Source organism: Numenius arquata, chromosome 11, assembly GCF_964106895.1.
Source record: "Numenius arquata chromosome 11, bNumArq3.hap1.1, whole genome shotgun sequence".
Classification (NCBI taxonomy): Eukaryota; Metazoa; Chordata; class Aves; order Charadriiformes; family Scolopacidae; genus Numenius; species Numenius arquata.
In genome coordinates, this window is record NC_133586.1 from 27,712,590 (window position 1) to 27,737,108 (window position 24,519).

General features: G+C 37.6%; 1 protein-coding gene across 1 annotated transcript in view; it reads right to left on the reverse strand.

Moving 5' to 3' along the window:
- RANBP17 (RAN binding protein 17) overlaps positions 1 to 24,519 on the reverse strand; it is a 156,615-nt gene that overhangs the window by 46,334 nt on the left and 85,762 nt on the right. Inside the window, exons 16-20 of the mRNA XM_074155522.1 lie at positions 23,206 to 23,286; positions 17,605 to 17,668; positions 17,411 to 17,519; positions 12,290 to 12,393; positions 5,996 to 6,084 (exon numbers count right to left, since the gene is read on the reverse strand). Coding sequence (XP_074011623.1) covers positions 5,996 to 6,084; positions 12,290 to 12,393; positions 17,411 to 17,519; positions 17,605 to 17,668; positions 23,206 to 23,286 — 447 coding nt within the window. The remainder of the gene's footprint in view (positions 1 to 5,995; positions 6,085 to 12,289; positions 12,394 to 17,410; positions 17,520 to 17,604; positions 17,669 to 23,205; positions 23,287 to 24,519) is intronic.

Here is a 24,519-nt window from a genome sequence, read left to right on the forward strand (position 1 = left end):
AAGTTTAGTAGACTTTGTTATGTAACTTAAAAAAAATCTTACAAGTTACTGACTGTATCAAAATATTCTATAGAATCATAGAATTGTCTAGGTTGGAAGGGTACTTTAAGATCATCTAGTCCAACCATCAACCTAACTCTGACAAAAGCCATCACTAATAAAAACTGATCACCGATAAAAACTGACCACTAATAAAAAAATCACTGATAAAAACCATCACTATGCAACAATTTGATGCAAAGCTGACCCCTAGCTTTCTCGACATACTGAAAAAAAAGTTTATTTGGATAAGAATGAAGATTGGTAAATAGAAATGAGGTAGCACAGCTTGAATGGTCAAGAATGAAACAGTTTTTGTTATACTGGACCAAGAGATTTTAACTATAAATTTGCTATTAAACATGATCTAGTCAATCTAGTCAATGGTTTTGTTTAATAATAAACTTATTTTTAATTTTTAACTTTGCTTCATATCATATAATTCTGCTTTATTTAACCACACGAGAAATAGAGACTATTTTTAGGAAAATACTATTGCCTATTCAGAGGATAAAGGCACCTACTGTGCATTTTACAAAGTAGAACACAGGCCAAGCACTCAACACAGGGTTGTGAAATAGGAGTCTGAAATACAGCAAGGTTTACCCGCTCCTAGGACACATGGACAGGGTCATGTTGGGAAAGTTCACTGTAGCTCTGGTGGAGGCTGAAGCCGTCAGACCCCGCTCTGCTGCGGAACGGCAGCGCTGTGCAGACAGACAGAGGGCACCTAAAGACTCGTGCATTTTTGCCGTCAGCTGCTTGAGGCACTGCAAGGATAAACTATGTATGCTGGAAGAGGCTGACACGTCAAATAGACTTTTAGGCCTTGCTTCTTGCTCCTCTGTGGGATTTCTTACATTTTAAATCAAACAAACTGGAGTTAAACATACCATGAAGAGTTATCCGTTAATAAACTGGGGTTTAAATTCAAGTCTCGTGTATCTAAAATATCCTCAAAGGGCACAGATGATCCAGGTCATCTCGCACCTTTAAGAATTCCCTAATGCCAGTTCTGTTTTTCCTGAGGTGGAATTCCAGCCCAGCTCACTCTCAGCAGAGGTGGCTACTGTTCTCAAGATGCAGCAGATGTCATGTAAGGTACAGAACCTTAGGGTGCTCTTAACTACCCTAGGGTTATTAATAACCCTAAGCCATGCCTCTTCCTCAGCCCCACGTACACAAACAGGAGATGGAGTGATGCTGCAAAGCTCCACTGTGGAATTCCACGGAGTAGAAACCAATTGCCTTTGCAGATTTCACAGCAAAGGAGTAACCTGACAGCCAAACCCTACAACCAAAATGTAAGTCAGCAGTATTGAAGGCTGCTAATACATCCAATATGATTAGCTGTCTTAATTAAAAAACTTAAGCATTGAGTCCATATTCATTGACAAGGAAACTACAGGCAAATTTTATAAAAGCTAGGGTCAACAGAAAGGCTTTGGCAATTTACCATTTCTTTTATAAATCCAATAAACTGAAATAAATTGGTTTTAAACAGAATATTATTTTTGAGTGTTTTTAACCACAAGCTTCAAGGAATCTGGCTAAGTCATGAACATAACCTGACCAGTCAGCTCTAGCTCAAAGGAATTTGAACTGCAACAAACGATACTGAGGTTTGAATCAATGCAACTGGCAATAACAGCTACTGCAAACAGATTACTGATCAGGCAGCCTTGTTCCATGGGAAAATGCATTCTCTTCTTCTCTTGTGATGAGGAAACTTCAATCTCTACAGCTGTTTGTTTGGCTCTCTCAAGTTTGTACCTAATCCTGAATCCCTAAAACACATAAACTTTAAAATCTAGTTCTTCAAAAATAGAATAATTTTTAAAAAGCCATCTTATTGCCGCATGAAGAAATTCTTTGCTGTGAGGGTGGTGAGAGCCTGGCCCAGGTTGCCCAGAGAAGCTGTGGCTGCCCCATCCCTGGAGGGGTTCAAGGCCAGGTTGGACGGGGCTTGGAGCAACCTGGTGTGGTGGGAGGTATCCCTGCCCAGGGCAGGGGGTGGCACTGGATGGTCTTTAAGGTCCCTTCCAACCCAAACCATTCTATGATGCTATGTGGTTTTATTTTATTAAGAAATACAATAGGAATTTGGATAAATATGTAACCATGGTAGTTTGGTGAAAAGATTGCTTTGCTTGTTCTATTGATCCACATCTGAAGCTGCATTCGATCAGACACCCCAATATCTCCGTAAATTACAACTTTTAAATGACCACTAGATAAAACATCTCAATGGCAGAACACTTTCCTGTAAACTTAGTGTCTATGCATCTCTAGACATAGATGTTCTTATACAGGCAGGCAATTTCACGCACTCACAGGGATACGTGGTGTGCTATCCGGCTGACTGCAACTCTTAGGCAATCTAATAATTTTATTCTTGCAACCCATTTTCTTACTGCAACCTTCTCCTTTTACAGACAACAGAAGTCATTAAATACTGAGAATCAACCGGGAGAAACACAGAAAAAAAATTGCCTATGGGTTACCACCTAACCGTACGAAACACTAAATGAAAGTAACAAAAAAGTGGGTATTGCCCTGAACTCACAACTGAATCTCCACGGACGAACCCGACTGCGAGACCATGGACCTTGGACCACAGCCTGATATTAGTATGGGGGAAAAGAGATTAAACATTCAACACCTTATCCAGGCAGTCTTCAAGCAAATAGCAGAATGAAATACATAAGGAGAATCATCACTGTTAAGAAAAAAAACAGGGTTTGATTCTGCTCAAATTGGTAATAGAGGTTTTTTCAGGCCACACCTGCATGTCCAGGACTGACCTACAAATTACTGAGGCCACACATTCGGAATACAAAAGGCAAATAAACTTCCCAAAGCTGTGGTACTGGAATCACCATTGACAGCTTGACATATCAATATTTCAGGAAGAATAAATGACTTTCATATCCAGGGTTTTGGGGGTTTTTTGTTTTGTTTTGTTTGTTTGTGTGATGTTTTTCTTCATCTTCCATTACCGGATACTTTGGGAAGATGCTATAGTTAACACTTGAAGCTGCTTAAAATATTTGGAAATATTTTAATGAAGTCTTTTGAGAGATCACCTAATACAACCTTAAAACAAATTTTACTATTATTATAAGTATTTTCTCTTCATCCCTTGCCAGAGGAAAACTATAAATCTTGTCTCAGCTGAATGAACACCATTTATCATATTCATTTTCTTGTCAATACAATTATGAAAAGCCTTTGGCCTTTTTCCAAGGAGCCTGATTTGCTAGAGAAACTCAATTAGTATAAGCAAGGCTGCTACAAACCAGCCCTATTTGGCAATCCAGCCCAGCTTCAGCGTACCTGACGATTCACCTCTAAAGCAGGATCCTAATAACTCAATCATAATGGTAAAATACAAGATACAACGGTGTCCCCCGTGCCTCTCCCTCCCTCCCCTCCCTGGACCAAAAGGACTTAAAAGAAATTATTTCTGCTCATTTTTGCCATCTACTGGACAAAACTTAAATCCTAAATACTGCGATGAGAAAAATCAGAAGAATGTCTCAGGTGAGAGATTACCAAGTGTCATTTGTTTTGTTATGGACAAAATAGAACTGAAATATTTCCTGCGATCACTTGGAAAGTTTATCAAGGCATTCTTCTACTAGCAATTTACAAGTGACTATTTCTGATAGTTTTCAACAGAGAATAAACATCAGCTTATGGTATATTAACAGCTTAGCCTTTTATCCCTTGCCTCTTTGTATTGTTTATTTGTTGAACAAATGCAAGTAAATCAGATTTATTTTGGCTAACGTTCTGTATTTGCCATTTTCAATACTGAAATACTAGGGCTTCAAACACATCAGAGTAAAATCTGTTTGAAAAACAGGGGTTTTTTTTGCTATTAAAACCATTTTATAGTTGAGATTACAAAAGAAGTATGTTGATCAAAGGATATTTAAATTTTTAGGATAAATTGGCATCTGGCCCTCCCTTCTCCTCCCATTTACCTTTCTGCCTTTATATACAGTAAATAGGAGTTGTGGTAACAGCAGCTTATTCTGCTCTAATGCTTTAGATCGATACCTGGATGAAGCTGTACTCAGCCAAACGAGGTGAAATCCACTGAAGAGAAACACGCACTTATCCTTTACAGCCAAAGGTGATGAGGGAAAAAAAAACCCTGAACCTGTGCAAGGGAAAAGAAACTGAGAAGGCCTGAGCTTTGAATTCCACACAAAGCTCCGTTTCAAGCTATTTCTATTGTTAATGCAGAATAATGAAATCCAAAAGTTGGAGGTTGTTTTTATTTATTTGAAATAAATTTAATTTGTAAACTGGAAGGAATAAATGAATTAAAAAACAAAAATCAGGAAAGGGTCCTGAGGATTACATATCCTTGTATAAAGAAACACCTCCATGGATGAATCCATCTCTTTCAAATGGAGAGGAGGTAAATCTCTGTTATCCCCCCTCTAACAATTGGAGATTTGCAGCTCTGCACAGGAGAAGGGCATGATACTCATCTGCTGTACTAGGGAAAACAAAGTAAAAAGAATTCGAAATGGAAGCAGCACTGAGCTGCTTTTACATACCTTCCTGATTTTATTATTGAGTTTTAGGGGAACACAAGCACAAACAGTACTAACGAAGTTAAATGTACCCAATGGTGCCCACTAGAAAATGAGATGCTAATTCACAGTCTGGCTTCAGTAGTTTGTGTTTTTTGTTTTGGTTTTTTTTTTTTTTTCCCCCTCCAGTCCTCTAAAACTGAAATTTAAGGGATGCTTTCCACTGATTTTTTAAGAGAAATAAAGACGATGCTGCTTTCTGTTTTGGGTTTACTTTCTGCATGCTGACCCTGCACACAGCCAGAATCACTGCAGGCTTGTGAAGGTCTTAAATAGGGCTTATCTGCATGGTCACCAGGACCCTACTGCCCACCACGCAGGGACATCTATCAGGTCACACCAAGCTCTGCCGTACAGCTTCTCAGTCCTTAAAGGCTAATTTCCTAGTTGCAGTTCTATATTGATGCATTCCTCTTTCTTAACCAGGAACATTATCAGTGAGCAATATGGTTTCATTATTTATTTAAAATAAAAATATTTTTAAAAACATGATTTTTAGTAAAGCATGTAATTGTATTTGAATATTATTTTTTTTTCTGTCTGTAAAATAAACAAATACATAATTAACTTCCATAGCTTTAAGGGATCTAAATTATAAACCAAATATTTTCATGGTTACTTCACTACATATTTCAGCAGTTTGTTACTAATACGACTGTGTGCCTGAAAAGAGAATTACAGCTACTGTATTTGTAAAAATACAAAACATTTCTCTATAGGATTAAGAAAATACCCACGAGTATTATTGCCTTTGTTGGCATAAAAATGTATACAATATTTAAAGCAAACAGAGTTCCATTATCATTACTTATTGAAGGAAACTGCAGTCTAAAGATTTTGATTTTGTTTGCAGATGTCCATTTTCTTCTGGATCAAGAAGACTGCAGGTGTTGGGATATTAATAGAGTTGACATAAATAGAAAGTAACTGACTAAATTAAAGACATGATTCATACCAGAGAGAGAAATCTCCCCAGATAGCACTTGTATAGTATTTTTTAAGCACTTTCGATGTTAAAGCAAATGTAGGTACATTGTGTTTGCAGTTAAAGACACGGCTTTTTTTTTTTTTTTTTTTTTAAGAAAATATTAGGGATTTACGAAGGGAAGAAGAGCACTTGGATATGTTTTCTAGCCGAGCAGTGTGACACAACAAAAAAGTGACCTCGCCGTGGTCCTTCCCAGTTAACTGCATGGTTGCCATTGTGCTGTAATTTTAGCTGATTACACATTAGTTCATTTAGCTTTGTTTCCTCTTCCCCACTGTGCCATACTATTAAACTAATGCAAGGGGCCTGGCATCCCTCTGCGCACAGAGCGGGTATTGTCACAGCGTAATAAGGATACATCCAGTCGAACAGCATGGTGTAGCTGGTCTTTGTGTTCAGCGCAAAGGCAATCCCGCGAAGATCCCTCGCCAGCCCCATCAACATACGCTGTCAGTGGGAAAGAGACACAGTAATTGATTTTCACGTTAGCGCAGAGCAGATGGAGTAATAATCAGCCAATAATGACCACATATCTGATTTTGATTCATTAGTTTAAATGTCTTGCTCAGATCTTCCTTCTTTTTTTTTTATCAAAACCACAAAGATTCTTTTAACAAACAAGATTTCCACAAGTTTTATAGTGATAACACTAGCAAAATGCTTTTGATTATTCGAGATGCTATCCTAATGAATAATGTAAATTAAAAATATAATATACGAATACTATGTATTAAAGTTTAAAACTGCTTCCTGTATTAATATATTTAAAGTAACAATAACAATAAAGCGTTAATTTAAGCTTGTAATATTTTGAATGAGGTGCAAGACTGAGACTCATAACCAGTTTCAATTAAGGTTGCACTGAGATTCTCATTGTACTGTTATTTTAACCTATCTTTTGTTCTTTTTTTAAAAAAAGTATTTTTCCAAGTTAGGTTTCTTCAAAAAGCAACTTTTTTATTTACAGAAAACCATGCAAAACCCATAGCTGTATTGACATTAGCTCTGAGCTGAAATTTTTTTTTCCCTTTAATGACTGAAGTGTGGCTTCAGAATCCTTCCAGCTCAAACGCAGACCACATTTTATGCATAGATAATTAGCCCCTACTAAAGGGATGTTTTCAGGATAATTAATAGGCATCAATAAGAAACACTAGTGAATGAAAAATATTTTAACAATATAAACAAACTTTTCAATTTACTTAGAAATACTATTTTTCAATAATTAAGTGGGTTTAATAAATTTTATCCCTGTGTTGCACATGGGGTTTGTATTTTTTTTTTTCATAATAAAACCCCACAGTACTGCAAAGTCTGGTACAAAAAAATAAATCATAGAAGCATGGCAAAAAAAAAAAAAAAAAAAAAAAGGATTTCTCTCTTTAAAACCAGAGTCTGGAATTACATACCACTTGGTGCTAACACTGTAATATTTATAGTGTTGAGAAATACAAAAGGTAAGATATTAATTTTTATTTGCTCACATAAAGAGCAAATTATGGCTGATGCCTTGTTAAACTGCTAAATGTAATCCTACACAAGGGCTAATTTCCACTGTTCATATACAGCCCCATCAGTCCAACTGTCCTGGATGGAACACACACACACATAGATTTATCTGAGGATAAACTGAGTTCTCTACAAAACACGGGTGAGGTTGCTAGGAGTATTTTAATATTTGCATTTCCTTTCTGTTGTGCATTGAAATGGCCTGAACTTGCAAGATGCTGAGAGGTCTCAACTCTCATTAACTTTAATGGGACTCTGAAATCACTAGAGAGGAAGTGTTCAATACTGAGGAGATGCAATATAAAATTGTAACTTTATATGCATCAGTATTTTCATACTTTGTGTGCTGTTTTGTCCACACAGAAAATAACTGCTTAGTAGATATGGTGGCCAAAACAGAATTAAAAAAACTCAGCAGCAACACTTTATACTTCTTTCTGAAGGGATACAGACACGCAACAATATATACAAGGAAGTGGAAATCTTCCAGATTGATTTTGGTTCCTTTGTCCATTCCAGGCACAAAAGGGAGAGGAACAAGCTGGCACAAAGGACTGGCTGGAGCAGGGAAGAAGGGGAATTCCAGCCCCCAGGAAGACGTGAACTTGCCTTTGTTTGAGGATGGGCTGGGAGAGGAAGAGCTCACCATCCTAATGGGGCTCTGGACATGAACTAGAGAAAGGCAACCAGCCAAACCCATACCCCTCTACCATGCTCACTCTGTCTTTTATAAAAACAACTGGTTCTAAGAAAACACTCTTTTGCAAAAATATTTAAGATTCAGTTTGGTTGTAAGGCTTTAAAAACTATTAATAAAAGTAGATGTGCAACTTCCTTCAAACTATGGTCCCAGATTTCTGGGAACCTACACCAGCATCAGGCAACTTCAGACACCATTTGACCTTGAACTCTAAAGAAAGGAGAACAATTATTACATAAACTACATTTCTTGGTTTTCCATTCTTTACATTCAGGTATTGTTACTAAAAAGCCCATACCATTAATCACACTACTCTTAATAAATGACCACAATCTACAAGGCACCATAACATTCTTGGCCTGTAAAATCCCAGCAAACCCAGTGGTTTAGATACTATCCATCGGAACTCAACTTTATAAACTAACACGGCCTGCAGTTGGCAATGTCCGAACAGCCTAGATAAGAGCCTACAGAATCATCAGGTAGGTCCTGATCCATTTAAGTCACTGGTAAAAATACCTTTAAACTCTAATAGGAGCAAAAATCACCCTAGATTCCATGCTTGCTTAAGTCACATTTAGTTAGAAAAAAAAAAAACCCTAACCCTAAAATCCCTAGTTTTAGGCCATTTGTGCACTTACATGCATAAAATTTATTAATGACGAACAATGTTAAACACTTATACATCTACTTTCTGTCTGTCACCCTGCGGGACCGGCAGTGCCCTGCAAACTCAAAAGAGTAATTCGAAGACCACGTGGAGCTACGGCTCCATTCACAAGTGAACCCCAATCACTTCTGGGGCAAAGTGACAGGCAATGACACCACCAGCAACTGTGTGAGAAGGAAGATGAGAAGTGAAGAACAGTAAATACAAGAAGCAGAGGGAGAGAAGCTTGTCAGCAATATGTGGGTTTTTTTGCTTCTCTTGCTAATGAAACAATTTTGTTCAAATTTTGGTTTCCAAATATTCTTCCCTAAATGTCAGTGATAGGTTTACTTAAGATTAATTAAATCAAAGCAATTTTTAAAATAAATTCAAGTATTTTGTTTCAAAGTCCCGAAAAAGATTTTTCAATGGATTTTTCAAAGGAAAGGAGCTGAAGATTTAAATATTCAGATTAAAAAAACAAACCCTTGTGAGTTGCCAACGTGTGCCAAGTGTCTGACTAAGGCAATTTAAAACAGACGAGAATACTCACGCCACCCACCCCCAAAACGGGGCTCGTAATGGAAAGTCTGACAGACCCTTAACTATAGTGGCACTACTGGGTGCAGCTATAATATTACCCTCATAATTCTACTATATAATAACAACAAAGGAAAAAAAAGGTGAAGGGTCATTGCGCTTTGTCTTTAGAATTAAGATGGCTGTCTTCATCCTTACAGCATACTCTTAATTCTGGAGACACGTCTTAATAACCTCTAAATAGTTCCAACAAAAGAGCCGTGTCAGAGGAATGAGCAGGCCCCAAGGTGTTTCAACTGGAGTGTTTTCATCTGCCTTTATTGCTCTATCCCTCTCCAGAATTAAGGCAATAACCTGTGATAAATTATTCAGGAACTGCTACAGGGATCAAAGCAAAATCATTCTGTTAAAGTGCTGTTTGCAACATTTGGCACTTAGTGTGAAAACTTTTAATGTGTGCAAGCTGAAAATCAAGGATTTTAAATAATTTAACAGCATGGAGTTTCTACAAACCAGCTAAAGATAGCACGTTGCTATTTAACTGCTTTTTCCTCACATTTTTTTTTTTTTTTTTCCACGCGTTTCTAGCAAATCTGATGATGTCACAACTATAAACAAAGTACTACTGAGATTCCGGCTGCCCAGTCAATATATTACTTAACCGGATTGTCAAGAGAAACCTTGAAATTCTTAGGAGAAAATTAGCCGCCGTTTCAATACTGGACATTTTTCCTATTGATATAAAAATGTGAAGAAGGAAATAGCCCCAAAAAAAAAAAGACAAAAAAAAGGAAAGCAAAGCACATAATTACTTAAGCCATCTTCAATTATATTTGATCTCCCTGGAAAAGAAAGCTAAACACATGTTTTGTATGCGGATTTAATGATTACAAATGTATTTTAAAAAGAGAGAGCTCCCTTGTTGTGACTGTTTTTCAATGGCGTATTTCAGAAATACTAAAAAACTCAAAAAAAACCCTTAGCCAGTTCGAAAGTCCTAGTAAAAACCACAAATTAAATGAATTTGGCAGTCCTGGACCATTTTCATAGTGATATTTTAACAGTGTCATCTCCCCGTGGATGGGAATACTAAGCATTTTATTGAAGAACTGAACTGTTTTTGTTTTCAGTACTCGCAAAATGAAGTACCTGAAAGCACTTTTGCATGTATTATTTATTCATCATGATAGAAAAATAGCTTTAACCTAATAAATTACGTTTAAGAGAATTTAGAGCAAAAGTTTTGTTTATGATAAAGCAACAGATTTAGTTCTTTATCAGTAGCTTAAAGCACCAAGTTTTCTTTATACAAATTAGACAGATGGTGCTTACAGTAGAATTTACTAAAGGTCTGTCACAACAAATGCAGCCAAGCTGCATATTTAATCACTGCAGAACCTTGTCTACCTGCAGCTGCCAACTGCTAATCCAATTTCCCTGATAAATGTGGCAAGAGACACGATCAGCAATAAAGAGCATCTAACTCCATTTTCCTGCAGGGCGTCTTTTGATGAACATTTAGGACGGGAGCGGGGAGTGCACTGTGTGGCCCTGGCTGGTGGCAGCTGCATGCATTTTGAAGACACAGTTCTCAGGTTACTCACTTAATTCTGCCACTATCATTATGTTGCTATTGATCTCAGTAGCTCTTGTCTACACAGCATTACTCTAGATGAAGCTGAATCAGGCAGTTATCATGCATCAAACTTGCTCAAAAGCCTGGAGATTTCCCCTTAATTACTTGTGATTTTATTTGCAAATACCGTTAAAGTGTAATCAAGCAGTCACTTTCCAGGGTCGTTAAGAACTTGCTAGTTTAGGAATATATCACTGGCACTCCATTAAAATTTCTCTACTAAGATGGTTTCAAGCAAACCAGACAGGACAACGGCAAGATTATTTTAATAAACTCAATCCTCACACGAGAGAAATGCCGTTTCCTACAGAAAGGGCAACGCTATCAAATGACCTTTGTGCTAATTTTGAGGATTTGTAACTTGAAAATGTAAGAGATGAATCCAAGATAGATGAACTGCGTCTATTTAATACATGAAATCATATTAAAATCAAATACATGAAGCAACAACAAATGCCGAAACCAGAATTAAGTAATTGTTGAAATAACCTTAAGTACTATTTTAAAAAAAAAAATTAGCTTAATTCAAGTGATTATTGTGAAACGTGCATCTTCTGGTAATGTCAGAGATATACTGTAGACAAATTATTTACTAACTATTTCTAGCGTATCTGTTTATTTTCGTATGAAAAGAAGCGGATAAATACGATGATGTAGTATTTTAAGTTTCCATTGTATTTTAAACCAGCAAATTAAAAATTACTGTGTGGGTTTCTTCAAGATTAGCCCGTGTAGCTGAAAGGAGGGCTCCAGCGTGCACTGTTAACTATTTATGCAGTGCCAGTAGAAGGGGATCTCTTTAATGTAATAGTGCTCTAATATATTATCATTCCTGATGATGTAAGCTTGCATCTAGCAAGTCTTTTTCTTCCTTAAAATATACTGTTGTTTTGACACAAACAGCTTGCTACACTTAAGGATTTTACTAATAAAACATAATGTTGTGTTAGATATTATGACTGTTGCCACAGCTGAACTGACTTGTCAAATCAATCCTAATATGGCTCCCACAGGCACATAAAAACCTTATTTAGCTATCAGTTATCCTAATCACTTTGTTCAGTTTAAGGGTGCAATACTTCAAGACCAGTTCCTATTTATACATATATGCCCAGCCATTTAATAAAGTCTTGATTTATATAATAAATTCTTGTTTGAAAAAATACTTTAAAGCAGCAGTGTTTTATCAAGTGTGTTACAACATGTCTCCTCATACCCCCAAATAAATATGTTAATATACACAAACAGGATACTTGGGTGGCAAAGAGGAATATTACACGTGAAAGTGTTATCACCCAAGACCAGTTTGTCCCTTTGATTATAAATGGGGATCAAATGGGGTCACTTGATCTGCAAAGTGCCGAAAAATCCCAGGGCCTTTATAAAATCTTTGCACAAAGTTTATTTAGGACAGTCATTTGTAGCCTTTGTATCTCCACTGTCTACATTCTAATTATATATATGTATACAGGTACAAATATACATATATATGTATATAGAGGTATACACATGCCAGGAGAGACACAGAGAAGAGCTGACAAGCTGGCTGCTAAATGCTTGCCCCACCGTTACTTCTTCCCATCGAGAATTTCTTTCCCTATAATTGAAATAAACCTACCTTTGCTTCCTCTTGTTCAAAACTACCGTTGAATATCCGAGTCACACTTTCAAACGAAACTGTGAGGGGGAGCATGAAATTCTCGAACTCATCCTCGTCTTCACCTACAGAAAAAGAAACCAAAACAAAACAGCAAAAGCATCACATCATATTCACACTGTTGTTCGGAGGGGTCAGTCTCTTAGGCTTTTATAGAAAAATCTCACTGACATCATGGGAACTTTCAATGTGACCTACAGGAAGAAAAACCCGAGGTTTGACATATTTTCACTGAGCTATAAACAAAGCAGACAAATTGTTGATCGCAAACAACGTGTATCTGAGAGTGGCAGGTCTCCGCATTTCACATCTTTCTCTTTTTCATATTTCTGCTTTCCCTGTTAATCTGACAGCATTTGCTCAGTACCCTGGAAGAACATTCACAGAAGAAAGTCACGACTCAACAGTTAGAAAAATATTAAGTTTAAAACTGCAAGAATAAATTAGGCCCTTTCACATGTGTACTTTGTAGTATGATGTTTAAATCACAATCTTTTATGATCATATGCTATTTTTTCTACCTCCTACCTATTTAGTATACAGAATGAAGCTGCTGTGGAAATCAATCCGGACTGTGCTGGGGTTATTCGTGTGACACTATTGCCTCATTTTTTTCAGGAGCCGTGAATTTAGAGTAAAAGCAACAAGATGTTATGGGTAGGGAAAAAAAGAGATTGTCTTGGTTCGACAGCTGAAAGGTAACCTGCAAGTCTGCATTGGTTTTGTTTTGTCATGACGCTGAACAAGTACCTATAAACAACTACTGTTCAGAAATGGCACTTTGCACGAGGATTGGCACTCATGCTACTTATCTTTAGGCCCTTAATGAGGGTAGCTTGCCTCTCGCATGCAGATTCCCCTCGAGAGTAATTCAGAGTAGGAATTTAATTTATGTTCTTTAAAGAGCTCTTTGCTATAGGGCTTCTCTCTCTTCTCTCTTCATTGGCAAAGTCTGGCAAACTAAGTTCCAATTGAAGTTAGGAGTCGTCTTTCCTGTGTCAAATCGGGCGTGCAAAGTTAGTGCCGGCTTTACAGTTTAGTTTCTACACTTCATGTACCCGTCTGTAAAATGGGCCTAATTCCAGCCTCTGATCTCTAGGGATACTACAAAGACCAAATCGCTCACCCCAGTACAACAGTCAGAGTGACAGAAAAGGCCAAGAAGAAAAAACAGTCAAAACAGAAAGCAAAGTGTGGACTAACAGAGGACAACCCTCGTGGTTTTGGCTGGGATGGAGCTGCCTTTCTTGCTCGCAGCTGGTGTAGGGCTGTGTTCTGGGTCTGGGATGGGAAGAGTGTTGATGATGCAGGAATGGTTTTCGTTGTTGCTAAGCTGTCAAGGCCTTTTCTGCTCCTCACACCACACAGAAAAAAAGAAAATCACAATAATCAGGAGCTTCTCATTAAGTTAGAATGTCACATCTTCTGAACTGAAAGAGGCAATTATCCTCTGAGAGAAATAATTGTGATCCTGCAATTAAAACTCTCATAACAACATAAATATTTACAATGGAGAGGAAAAGCAGCAGAGGCAACCCCGGTTATGGCATTTCCTCAGCCCTGAATACTCAGCTTTGTGACCTGAACTGCTTCCCTTTAATACAGGGCTTTTGTGCCCAGTTTTCCAGATGTTTTTTTTTTTTTTTTAAAGCAAAGTAAATACTTTCAATAACTTAGTGGCCAGCCACAGTTATGGACCCTTCCAATCACAGTCTATGCTCAAGAACTTGCTTAAAGCAGCAGAGTACCTGACCCAACCCGAGACCTGCGTCTGAACCTGCAGCAGAACCAGAGAGGTTGAGATGCTTTGTGCCAGATTTCAAAGCTACTGTTGGCAGCAACAGCATCTGGTGGACTTGGGGGAATACCCAATCCTCTGCCACGTTCTCTCTGCTCCTTTCCACCCTAAGTCAGTCTTTTTATTTATCATCTCTGGACCCTTGTGTCCTCTTCCGACTGCTCACAGTAACCCCAGACTCTTCCCCCAGCTTTTTGTTTCCATCTCCTTCCTTTGCCAACTCCAGCTCCTCAGCCAGTTCCAAGACAGTACTAGTTTCTGTGCTCCCAATCTCTTTGCTCGACCAGCTCCTCTCACCCTCCCAGGAGCTAAACTATTTCTATATGCATTGCATATCCTGATGGTTTTCTCCCTTTAATTGCTTATCAGATATTCCTCGGAGCAAAAAAATTAGTAAATAAAGACCAATCATTTAGAAAGAGTCCCGTGCTGATACTGTCCCATGCCAGTGTAGAGGTTAACAGAAGTCATTAGGATACTGTTCTCTGCAGGATTGGGGCTCAACTGTCATTTGTAGAGTTCTCAGGAGAAACTGGAATTGTCACAACATCGCAAAAGTAATACTCCCTCTCATCTAGACTGCTGCACATCATCTCCACATCTAGACAATCTCCACAAAGATACTGTGCACACATCCGAATTCAAGATGAACCTTTCCAGAAGGTAGCATCTCAAGCATACCTTGTTAAACCAGGACAGAAGACCAAAGAACTACCAGAATGTCCAATGTTGACTGGGACCAGCACTTTAATAACAAACCAGCTAGTCCTGGAAACGCGGTAAGGGGAAAGTTTGAGCAACCTGGTCTGGTGGGAGGTGTCCCTGCCCAGGGCAGGGGGGTTCGAACTCCGTGATCTTTAAGGTCCCTTCCAACCCAAACCATTCTATGATTCTATGAAATCTTCTGTGCCATTTCTGTTTCAAATTTCAGTGCAGGCACTCAAGAAAGAATATACAATTAGGATCCTACACAGTATTGCCCTATTAATCAAGTAATTTGGAACTTTTAGAAAAGCAACACAAATTACTACCTATACATTCTTCTGCATTCCTGTACAAGCCACACTCGCATCCCATGGACAGTACAATATTAATAAGGAAAGGAAGAAACTGTCCTAACAAACCTACCATCGTAAATTGTTCATTTTTGATAGTTCAAACTACACATATATATACTTATTATGTCATTTGAAAGGCAAGAGATGCCTCACTTGTAAGTTACAGTATCTCTGTGCACTGCTTACAGCAGTAGTGTTTTAAACCTGCTTCACTTGGGGAGGTTTGGCACTGAGCATGAGTGCAGATACCTCTACGTACAGGACACTGAGACATCACACAAAATAGCTCCTGAAGGTACTTTCTACAGCTTAGATCTACTCCTTTTGGTAGTGCAGAAGAAAAAGTGAATAAAATTTATTAATCCTAGTAAAATTTTTTATTTAATCATAACTTTTACTGGTGTTATTGTATTAGGTTTGGTTACTATATGCTTCATACAACTTTTCAGTTTACTTTAGAAATCTTGGACTAAGAATCTTGGACAAAATGATACAATTCTAAATGCCAAAAAAATTATTAATCATACAGCCTGGGCCACATAAGGAATTCAAAGTCTAATTATATTCATATGAAGTTAAAGGAATTCAACAGAAATCAAAGTGCATTTTGAAGCAAACACCAATTAATATATTACCGTTCTTTCCAATGAATAAATTTTGCCAGTCACTCCAACAGCACATTGTTCAAAACTTAAATATTCTGAATTTACCGTATTCAACTAGTCTCCAAAAATATTTCTACATAAAACAATTACTTAAAACAACCTCCACCTGTAAAAGTTGATCTTAATTTTGTTTCCACGTAAATTGATTATTATTGATATAAAAGGATTTTATATAAAGCTCCTTATTCAATTTGAAAAAAAACCCAACACCTCAGAAAAGACAATTGGTACAATGCTTTTTTTGTCTAAAAATGCCATTTTGCACAGTTTGAAAATATCTTTTGATTCACAAGGTAAGATTACTGCCATTTAATGCCTGCACAAACACATTGAAAGTATAGTTTTTGTACACCCTACTTTTTAAATTTGAATCCTAAAAGCAACTTACACCTGTTTGGGTCTCTAGATTTGCTTTTCTCTCAGTTCAAACCCAAGCAAATTTATTCCAGTAGGAACACAAAAGCCAATAGCCCAAAGACTAATGTATGCTTTTTCCAGATATTCCTAATCGTGTCAGGTCTTGTGGAGCTGCTAATCCAGAGGAATCACAACGACCTCTATCAGCTTGTAGCCAGGCATAAGTCACGCGCCTGCATTTTGTCTGACATGTATTTACACAATCTTTACTTTGAGAGGTAATTTTTAACACCCGTGATCTTGGTTTTACCAAATCTTTCTTTTCCCCCCTGTAGGGAAAGTTACTGAAACTGCATGTGTACCCCATTTTATATTAGAAAATGTACCTATTGTTTATGTTATATGACATTGAGCCAGTACTGAAAGCAGTTTAACCACAAGTAAATGCAGGTCCTGCTCACAGTCGCCATTCTTTAAGAAAAAGCTGATAAATATGGTTTGGTCTTGCCTCAAAGTTAACTCTTTTGAGCACTGTTCAGCAGCAGACACTGCAGGGGAGTGACAACTACTGTGTTGATCTCTTCTGCACACACATTACCGACTTAAGTCCTTGTACGAGGGCCGGAAATCAGCAGACAGAAGACTTGTCTTCTTATTTTTTGAAGGCCCCCTCGGAACACCTACAAGCATCCATCCTCATGGAAGGCAGAGCTTCAGCAGATATAAGCCTGCTCATGTAAGGAAACCCCAAGTGCATGGTTAAGTACTTCAGGCTGAACTGAGTAACTCTGTCAATGTTTTTATTACAACTTGGGTGGTCTTGTATATCGGGAACTTGCATGAAGAAGTGAAATAAAAAACCCCTCCTGCTAGAAGCTGGAAGGTTCTGGCGTAATTGGTATATCACCTGGAAATGCAAAACATGCCAGCACCTAACGTTGTAAATCCTCATACTTAACGCAAAAAGTGCTTCCTGCGCAAAAAATAACTCACCTTGATTATTTCTCCAACAGAAGGCAACAAAAAAAGACACTGTTATTGCTTAATGCCATAAATCTCAAAAGTTGATAGGCAGTGATTTACACACCTACTACAACATATTTACTGTGCAATTAAATTGCTGTTGGATGGGCTTAATAATGTTAAAAGCTCATAGTATTATACAAGATAGTGGTGTCTAGGGGACACAGGAGGAAGACCTTACCTAAATCCACCATGAGGAGCCGCGTGAGAGCGGTGTAGAACACTGTCCGGCACCGAAGGTCACCCAGGCTGTAATTATCGCTGAAGCCCAGGAAAGGGAAGTGCTTACTCTGGTGAAACAGAAGCATATGGAAAGTTAAGCGTTCTACAAAATTTACTACACGCAATGTTTTTTAATGCAGTAAGGAAACTTACTGTGTGATTCTGAAGCATGAATTTCACAGCCTCGATTTTCACAAGCTTTTTCAGGAGACTATAAGTAGCAGGTATTAAGGAAAAAATCAGCCTCGCAGCATTACGGTTGTATCATCAGGTTGTACAAACCTCCAGGAGTTTTTAGTGAGAAAAAAAACCCCAACTGAAAAAACAACAAATGCATGTCAAAAAAAATCTGAATTTCATCCAGAAATATATGTCATGGAGACATTCTTTGGAACATTAAAGACCATAATCTATTATTAATTAAAGCAATTACTTTTCATGGCATATATTCTAGTCACAAAAGAGACGAATGAACTAAATGACTTTTATAATTAAACGGAGAGTTTCTGATAATAAATGGTGCTGTTTTTTCCCCAGACAGATCCATGTTATCAGCATGTAAAAAAGAAAAAAAAGACAAAAAAGTGGTTTTTGCAAGTGCCTGCGTTGCAGATGACTGGCACTTGGTGGTGGGACTGGCAGCAGCCCTAAGCAGCGCTGGAGTAACCGCCTCGAAATCACAGAGGTGACCTTCCACACCCATGAAAAATCAAATTTTTTTCAGTTACAACAGATAAAAATGCATCTCGTACATACTAAGCTACGTCAAACGCTTAAACAAAGCATTTTCAGATGTCTAAGAACTGAATGGAAATTTCTTAAGGACATTCAAAGTCTCAAAGCCAGAGCAAAGCCTGTGGGAAGGTGGTACCGCTGGGCATTTTGGATGTTATCTACGGACAATTCCACAGGAGTCCCAGCTTCTTCAACTTTATAAAATTGAAGATTGGTCACTGCATCCCTCCAGCAAAGCCCCACGGGACTGTGGTTCCTCCTGGCCCAGCTCGACTCCTGTTTTCACCTGCTATACCACAGGCTCCCAGGGAGACACACACCAAGTGACAGAGTTTCCTGGACTGCATGCATCCTACCCAGCACACATTCCAGGATCACTTATTAGGCAACTATACCTGGTGAAATGCAATGTTTTTCTGAAGGTTTCTTTTAAAAAGCACAAAAATGCTATTAAATCAAAAGTTGAGTTTGCAAAAATTGTGTTACAGAAGCCCTTAAAGCTCAGATGGTTCACACTGGTTTCACAACTTCAATCCTTTCCTAGCTGGGGGAATTAAGGACATCTGTAATAGCATGAAGACACAGCAATTCCCTGTCCTAGATGGTTCAAACATTTGGGGCTGGGCAATGGAAACAACACTGTGTATTCCAAAAATTGCCATGCTGACACCTGCGTGGGTGTTTGCCGAGGCCACTGCTGCCCTGAGGGATGTTTGCAAACATGGAGTGAGGGAACGGCCAAAGCAATGGCCTGGATTTTCTGACTCCCGCTTCTCTGTCATTTAGCATAAAATTGCTGTACGACTTTCAGCAAGTCAGTTAAATTCCACTGTCTCAGTTCTGCATCTGTAAAATGGGGATGTAAAAGGCTGTGTGATGTAAAAGGATTTTGTGAGAGGGTACAGCAGAGGGCTACAAAGATGATGAGGGGCCTGGACCATCTCTCTTAGGAGGAAAGGCTGAGGGACTTGGGTCTTTCTAGTCTGGAGAAGAGAAGACTTCTCCAGAGGGGGGATCTGATCAACACCTATAAATACTTAAAGGGTGGGTGTCAGGAGGATGGGGCCAGTCTTTTTTCAGTGGTGCCCAGTGACAGGACAAGAGGGAACGGGCACAAACTTGAACATAAGAAGTTCCATCTAACCATGAGGAGGAACTTCTTCCCTGTGAGGGTGGCAGAGCCCTGGAAGAGGCTGCCCAGAGAGGTGGTGGAGTCTCCTTCTCTGGAGACATTTAAAACCCGTCTGGATACGTTCCAATGCAACCTGCTCTGGGTGGACGTGCTCTGGCAGGGGGGTTGGACGAGATGATCTCCAGAGGTCCCTTCCAACCCCAGATCGTTCTGTGATTCTGTGATATCCGAGTACACTAATACACTTTTCCAGGGATGACATAGAAAAATTCATACCCCAGAAACACTCACATTGTAACATCAAATGAATGAAATGACTTACGGGCTTGTACATTCTACAAGGGAGACTATAAAACCAGGACTCGTTCGTTCACTGGACACTGTTGATCCCTGGCACTGATGAAGTTCTTTAAGAAATAATCAGTGTGACTGCATAATTTAGACCATACAGTAGTGTCTAGTCATGTACCAACACAGATTTTACAAACAAATGCCCATAACACTTATTAGTGGTTCTTTTTTTTTTTTGAGTGCTTGTGTGACTGCCATTCCTTCACATAACTGATTACTTTTATGGGAATAAACAACTTCCTTTTCATTTTAAATAGATTAAATTATTTTAAAACAGCTAAAAGTATAAGAATAGGTTTTATAGCTGCTCTTGGAAAATCTCCTAATCTAGTTTTAAAATGATGCTCCTTTGTCAATCTCTAACATTTGACATAGCATTAACCCATTTTATATTGCAAAACTACATAGTTGTTTGGGTTTTTTTTCCCCCCATGTTACAAGGGACAGCCTTTCATAACATAAGACATGGGTAAGTAATTTTTGAGAGACTGTAAGTATCTTACCTCAAGTTATCGTACAAAATAGCAATGAAACTGCAGTTATTTTGCTACAAAAATATACAGTGGAAAAGTTAATTATTAGAAAGAACTAAACATGCATGAGGGAGCACTATGGCTTCAAAGACATAAAGGAATGACTAACATATTCCATTATGTAAATGAATTCAAAGATATTTCACGACTGATCAGCTAGGAGGGACATAATGATTTATAATTCAAATAACTGAGCTTTGAAATCAAATTGGGCTAATATATTTCGAAATATGCAAACCTGGAATAATTGTGAAAGTAATGTAAACCATTGCACCAGCTCCAATCATTTGTTGCCTCTGTTGTTAATACTGACTTATAGTTTTTCTTCCTTTTTTTTTTTTTTCCTGTTATATAGTCCAGTGGCTGGAATTATGGTTGCTGCTTTTAATTCTAGATTATCCTTTAGAAAAAGACTATTATACACATTAAAAAAAAACCCAACCAATTTCTAAGACTGTATAGAAGCTGATTGACGTGAAGGAAAGTACTGAAATTAAATAAATTATTATTTTAACCTTTCAGGCTAGCCACAATTTAATCTATATCAAATACTGAAAATTGATCCACTGGATCCAGCATCTTAACAATAACACTATTTCTTTCAAAGCAATATATACTTAATGCCTTTTAAAAAAACCCTAATATAATGTGAAAAGGCCAAAGTTTGCAATGCCAGGAAGTAGTTATAAACTACTTCATATGTTTGAAATAAAAAGTACTTCAGTATTATTATTAAAAAAAACCCTATTGGTAGAGTTTTTTATAGGAAAAAAATACATATCTTTAAAAGCCAAAATGACCAGTGAAATTGGGTTGTACATCATTTTCTGGGAAAAAGGAAAAACAGCCTCGACAGGTGTAATTTATCATTTTTCTGATTTAATACCAAAGAAATATATTAAAATAATAAAAAGAATCCTGAAATCCTCAAAATTTGTAGTGATAAATAGCCCTCCCTGTCTTTATTGCATTATGCCTACTAACAGAAATATTGCATGGTGGATTTTGCCAGACAAGGACGATTATTTTCCAATAAAAAGTTGCATATTAAATTCCAGCACAAAAGTGGGTGTCTAATACTTTTGAAATCTTTTATGGTTTGCCAGGGAACACAATTTTAAACTTAACTAATACAACATCACGGGAAAGTGAACCAGCATTAAAGCTATCTTTGTACAACCCCACCCATCAAAGCAGAAAAGCTACTGTTCTCACAATTTGTTTGAAGTATTTCCATTGAAAAGTAATTGGATAAATTTTTGGTATTTATGTTTTTAGTTAATCTCTCTTTTTTACTAGTCTTTAAACATTTCACATTGATGTTTAAGATGTATATTTATGAAGACAGTGCTGCTTTACATCCTGCAGTCCGAAACTGTTCTTGCAAAAGTTTGCAAGTTTCTGCAAAGGGGAAAAAAAAAAAAAAAAAAAAAAAAAAAATCACAATTTCATCGCAATTCTACTCTTCAGGAGAACCTAGGTTATTAAATATTTACTTTCTCATCCTTTCAAGGTCCTGATATTATTATATCTATTTCATGAGCAGAAACTCATTTATTGCAAATATAATTCGAGTAATTCAAAACTAAAACTATCCAGACGTTTCAGCCTTGGAAAAGTATTATTTGCACCAACAGTTTATATACTGACCATCATTTTTGAGAGCTACCATGTGAATACCTGCCTTTGAAAGCCTCCAGAAGACACTATGAAATCCTAGATGCTTGTTGGCTTTAGCAGTAATGTGAGGCTGACTATTTCAGCAATACACATACAAAAATAAGCAAGCACTTTAAGTTAGATGCACCGTGTTACATTTCTTGGTTATTTTGAAAGTGTTTTGAACCCTACCAAAGCAATAAGTATATAGTGTAAAAGAGGAGAGAGCTCATTAGTCTCTTCATAAATCTGATGAATAAATGTCTCCCCTTCTGTTTTTGTCAAATTCCTCAGTAATGTTTCAAGTCCTTTCCAGTCCTATTTCTGTGATGCCAAGAGAACATAAACACATGCACATTTAAAATATCAAGTTAGCTGCTTAATGGTATTTCAAGTAAACATATAGAAGTACACATTGTATGATTTTCATTAAACAAAATTCACTTATGGAATGTGGAAACCCACACACATCTTTCAACCCAAGGAAATATATTAAAATTCTTCTTACACGATTAGAGATCTACGGAGAAATAAAATGATACCAATTGTCATATTCCAGGTGCCTTTCCCCCTGCTTGTCTAGCAATCTCCTCTAGAAAATTACCGAAAAGTTGTTTTTATTTTAAAATAGCACAGGATTCCAATATTGCAGTTTTCATGAGCTCTGGTGTGTTATTATCTGTCGTATACCTTTAAATATCGTGTCACATCAAAACCAGCTACTATTTTTTTTAAAATCTTCCTGCTCAATTGACTGAAAATTCAAAGAGCAAACATTCTTCTCCAACTTTTGATATGTAAGTGAATAATAGAGTAAGATACAAAAGGTTTGCAACAGCTAGTAAATTAGCATCCATGATCTGGGTAAGAATACTTGAACCCAGACAAAAATCCACACGCTTGGCTGGTTTATCAGTAGTAACGATGACAATGACACAGTGAAGAACCTAAAATCAGGCAACCATAAAACATGGGAAGAGGCTTGTGTTTAAAATTCAACTCATGCTTCATATCTTGGTTGACTCATCCTCAAAGTAGATCCAGTCCTGTTCTCAACTGCCAACAGAATCAATCCCTTTCTCAATATTGCTGAACTCAGCATTAGGAATGGGATACACGTCCATAAGCAACTAGTTCTGTGATTGCTCTTTTGTTGATTAGAAGTAGGCGGAAAAGAGCACACCTTTTAAAAACTATGCATAGGAAAAGATAAGCCAAAGTGAGTAAATATTAGTACCCTAACTGGTTTAAAAACGTGGCACATGAAATAATAGAAGTCTCATATTAATTTTTACCTTATTATTTTCAAATAAAATGTTATGACAAATCTAATAAAAAGGATATCCAACAGAAAGGTCATTTAGAAACTGAAGAGTTCTTGAAATCACGGGCTCACATCTTCCCCGGTATTTAAGGTTTGTAACACTAGAATAAACAAAACAAAAAAAGTGAGATTTTACAACACATTTTCCTCTGTTTGAGAAGTGCAGTGCAAAAGCTCAGCCTAGTAACGCATTATACTACAAATGCATTTCTGTGATATGTCTTAGGATTTTCCATTTATGAGACAGAAAATGCTATAAAAGCATGCCATGTCTTTTTCCTGAACAAGGGACTCAAACATTTTTGTAATATTGTAACAAATACATTAATTTTTAAAAAAATCCACCGTCTCTCATAATGAAATAAAGTGTTTGAAGCTTACCCCTACTTATATCTATCTTACTCACTTTTCAACACAGTATCTGGCCACTTCACTTCTGTAGTATTTATCTACCCAGTTCTTCACAAGATAAAACCAAAGAGCTATAAATTCCCCAGGAAGATTTCCATAGGAGAAATGGGGCACAGAAAAAACTGAGGGTCAATTCACAGAGCTACTGATATACTCGATTCCCAGTGAAACTCTACCTTGCAGTTCTTGTACTAATCCTGATTTTTCCTCTTCCCTACACCAAAAGCTTAACTAGAGTTAAGATACATAGGGCATATGCATTTCCCTAATTGCAACCCCTCTCAGACACAGGCATTTAGGAAGCATACTCCGATTAATGAACCAATGCATAAATTATGATATTGGATAACACTGGATCTATTATCAATCCTTGGGGACCACCACGTAAGACAACTTACTATTTTTGACAGCAGACTCTTAGAGTTAGCCTTTCAGTGAAATCATGTGGCCAACACCAGGTGATGATGAGTCGCTCTATGACCTTCCCTAGGTGAAGTGTGAGACACGGAGCACCGAGCCAGGACCCTCCACAGCTCCTTCTGTTCTGTGAGCAGGGATGGGCAAGGACACCTGAGTGACCTGGGGTGGAATCTGTTGGGTTCACCTACCAGATTTATTAGGAGGTGAAGAGGTGGGAGTATCCTTCACATGAAAGGGGTAAATTGATGACAGGAAAGCAGAGGAACGTAATTTTTCTCAAACGAGAAGTGGTTACAACAGTAAGTTGAGTCACTGATTTTGTAGTCTGTCATTTCTTCGCTTTCTTAGGGGAATGTCACGTAAGCCAGTAACAACGATCTCACTCAAGCATCAACGTCTGATATTGACTGCTTCCGTTGCAAATCTCAGCCAGTGAGTCCAAGAAGAAACTAATGCCCCAAATGTAGCCCGAATATATTTATCACTTAATTATACACTGACTA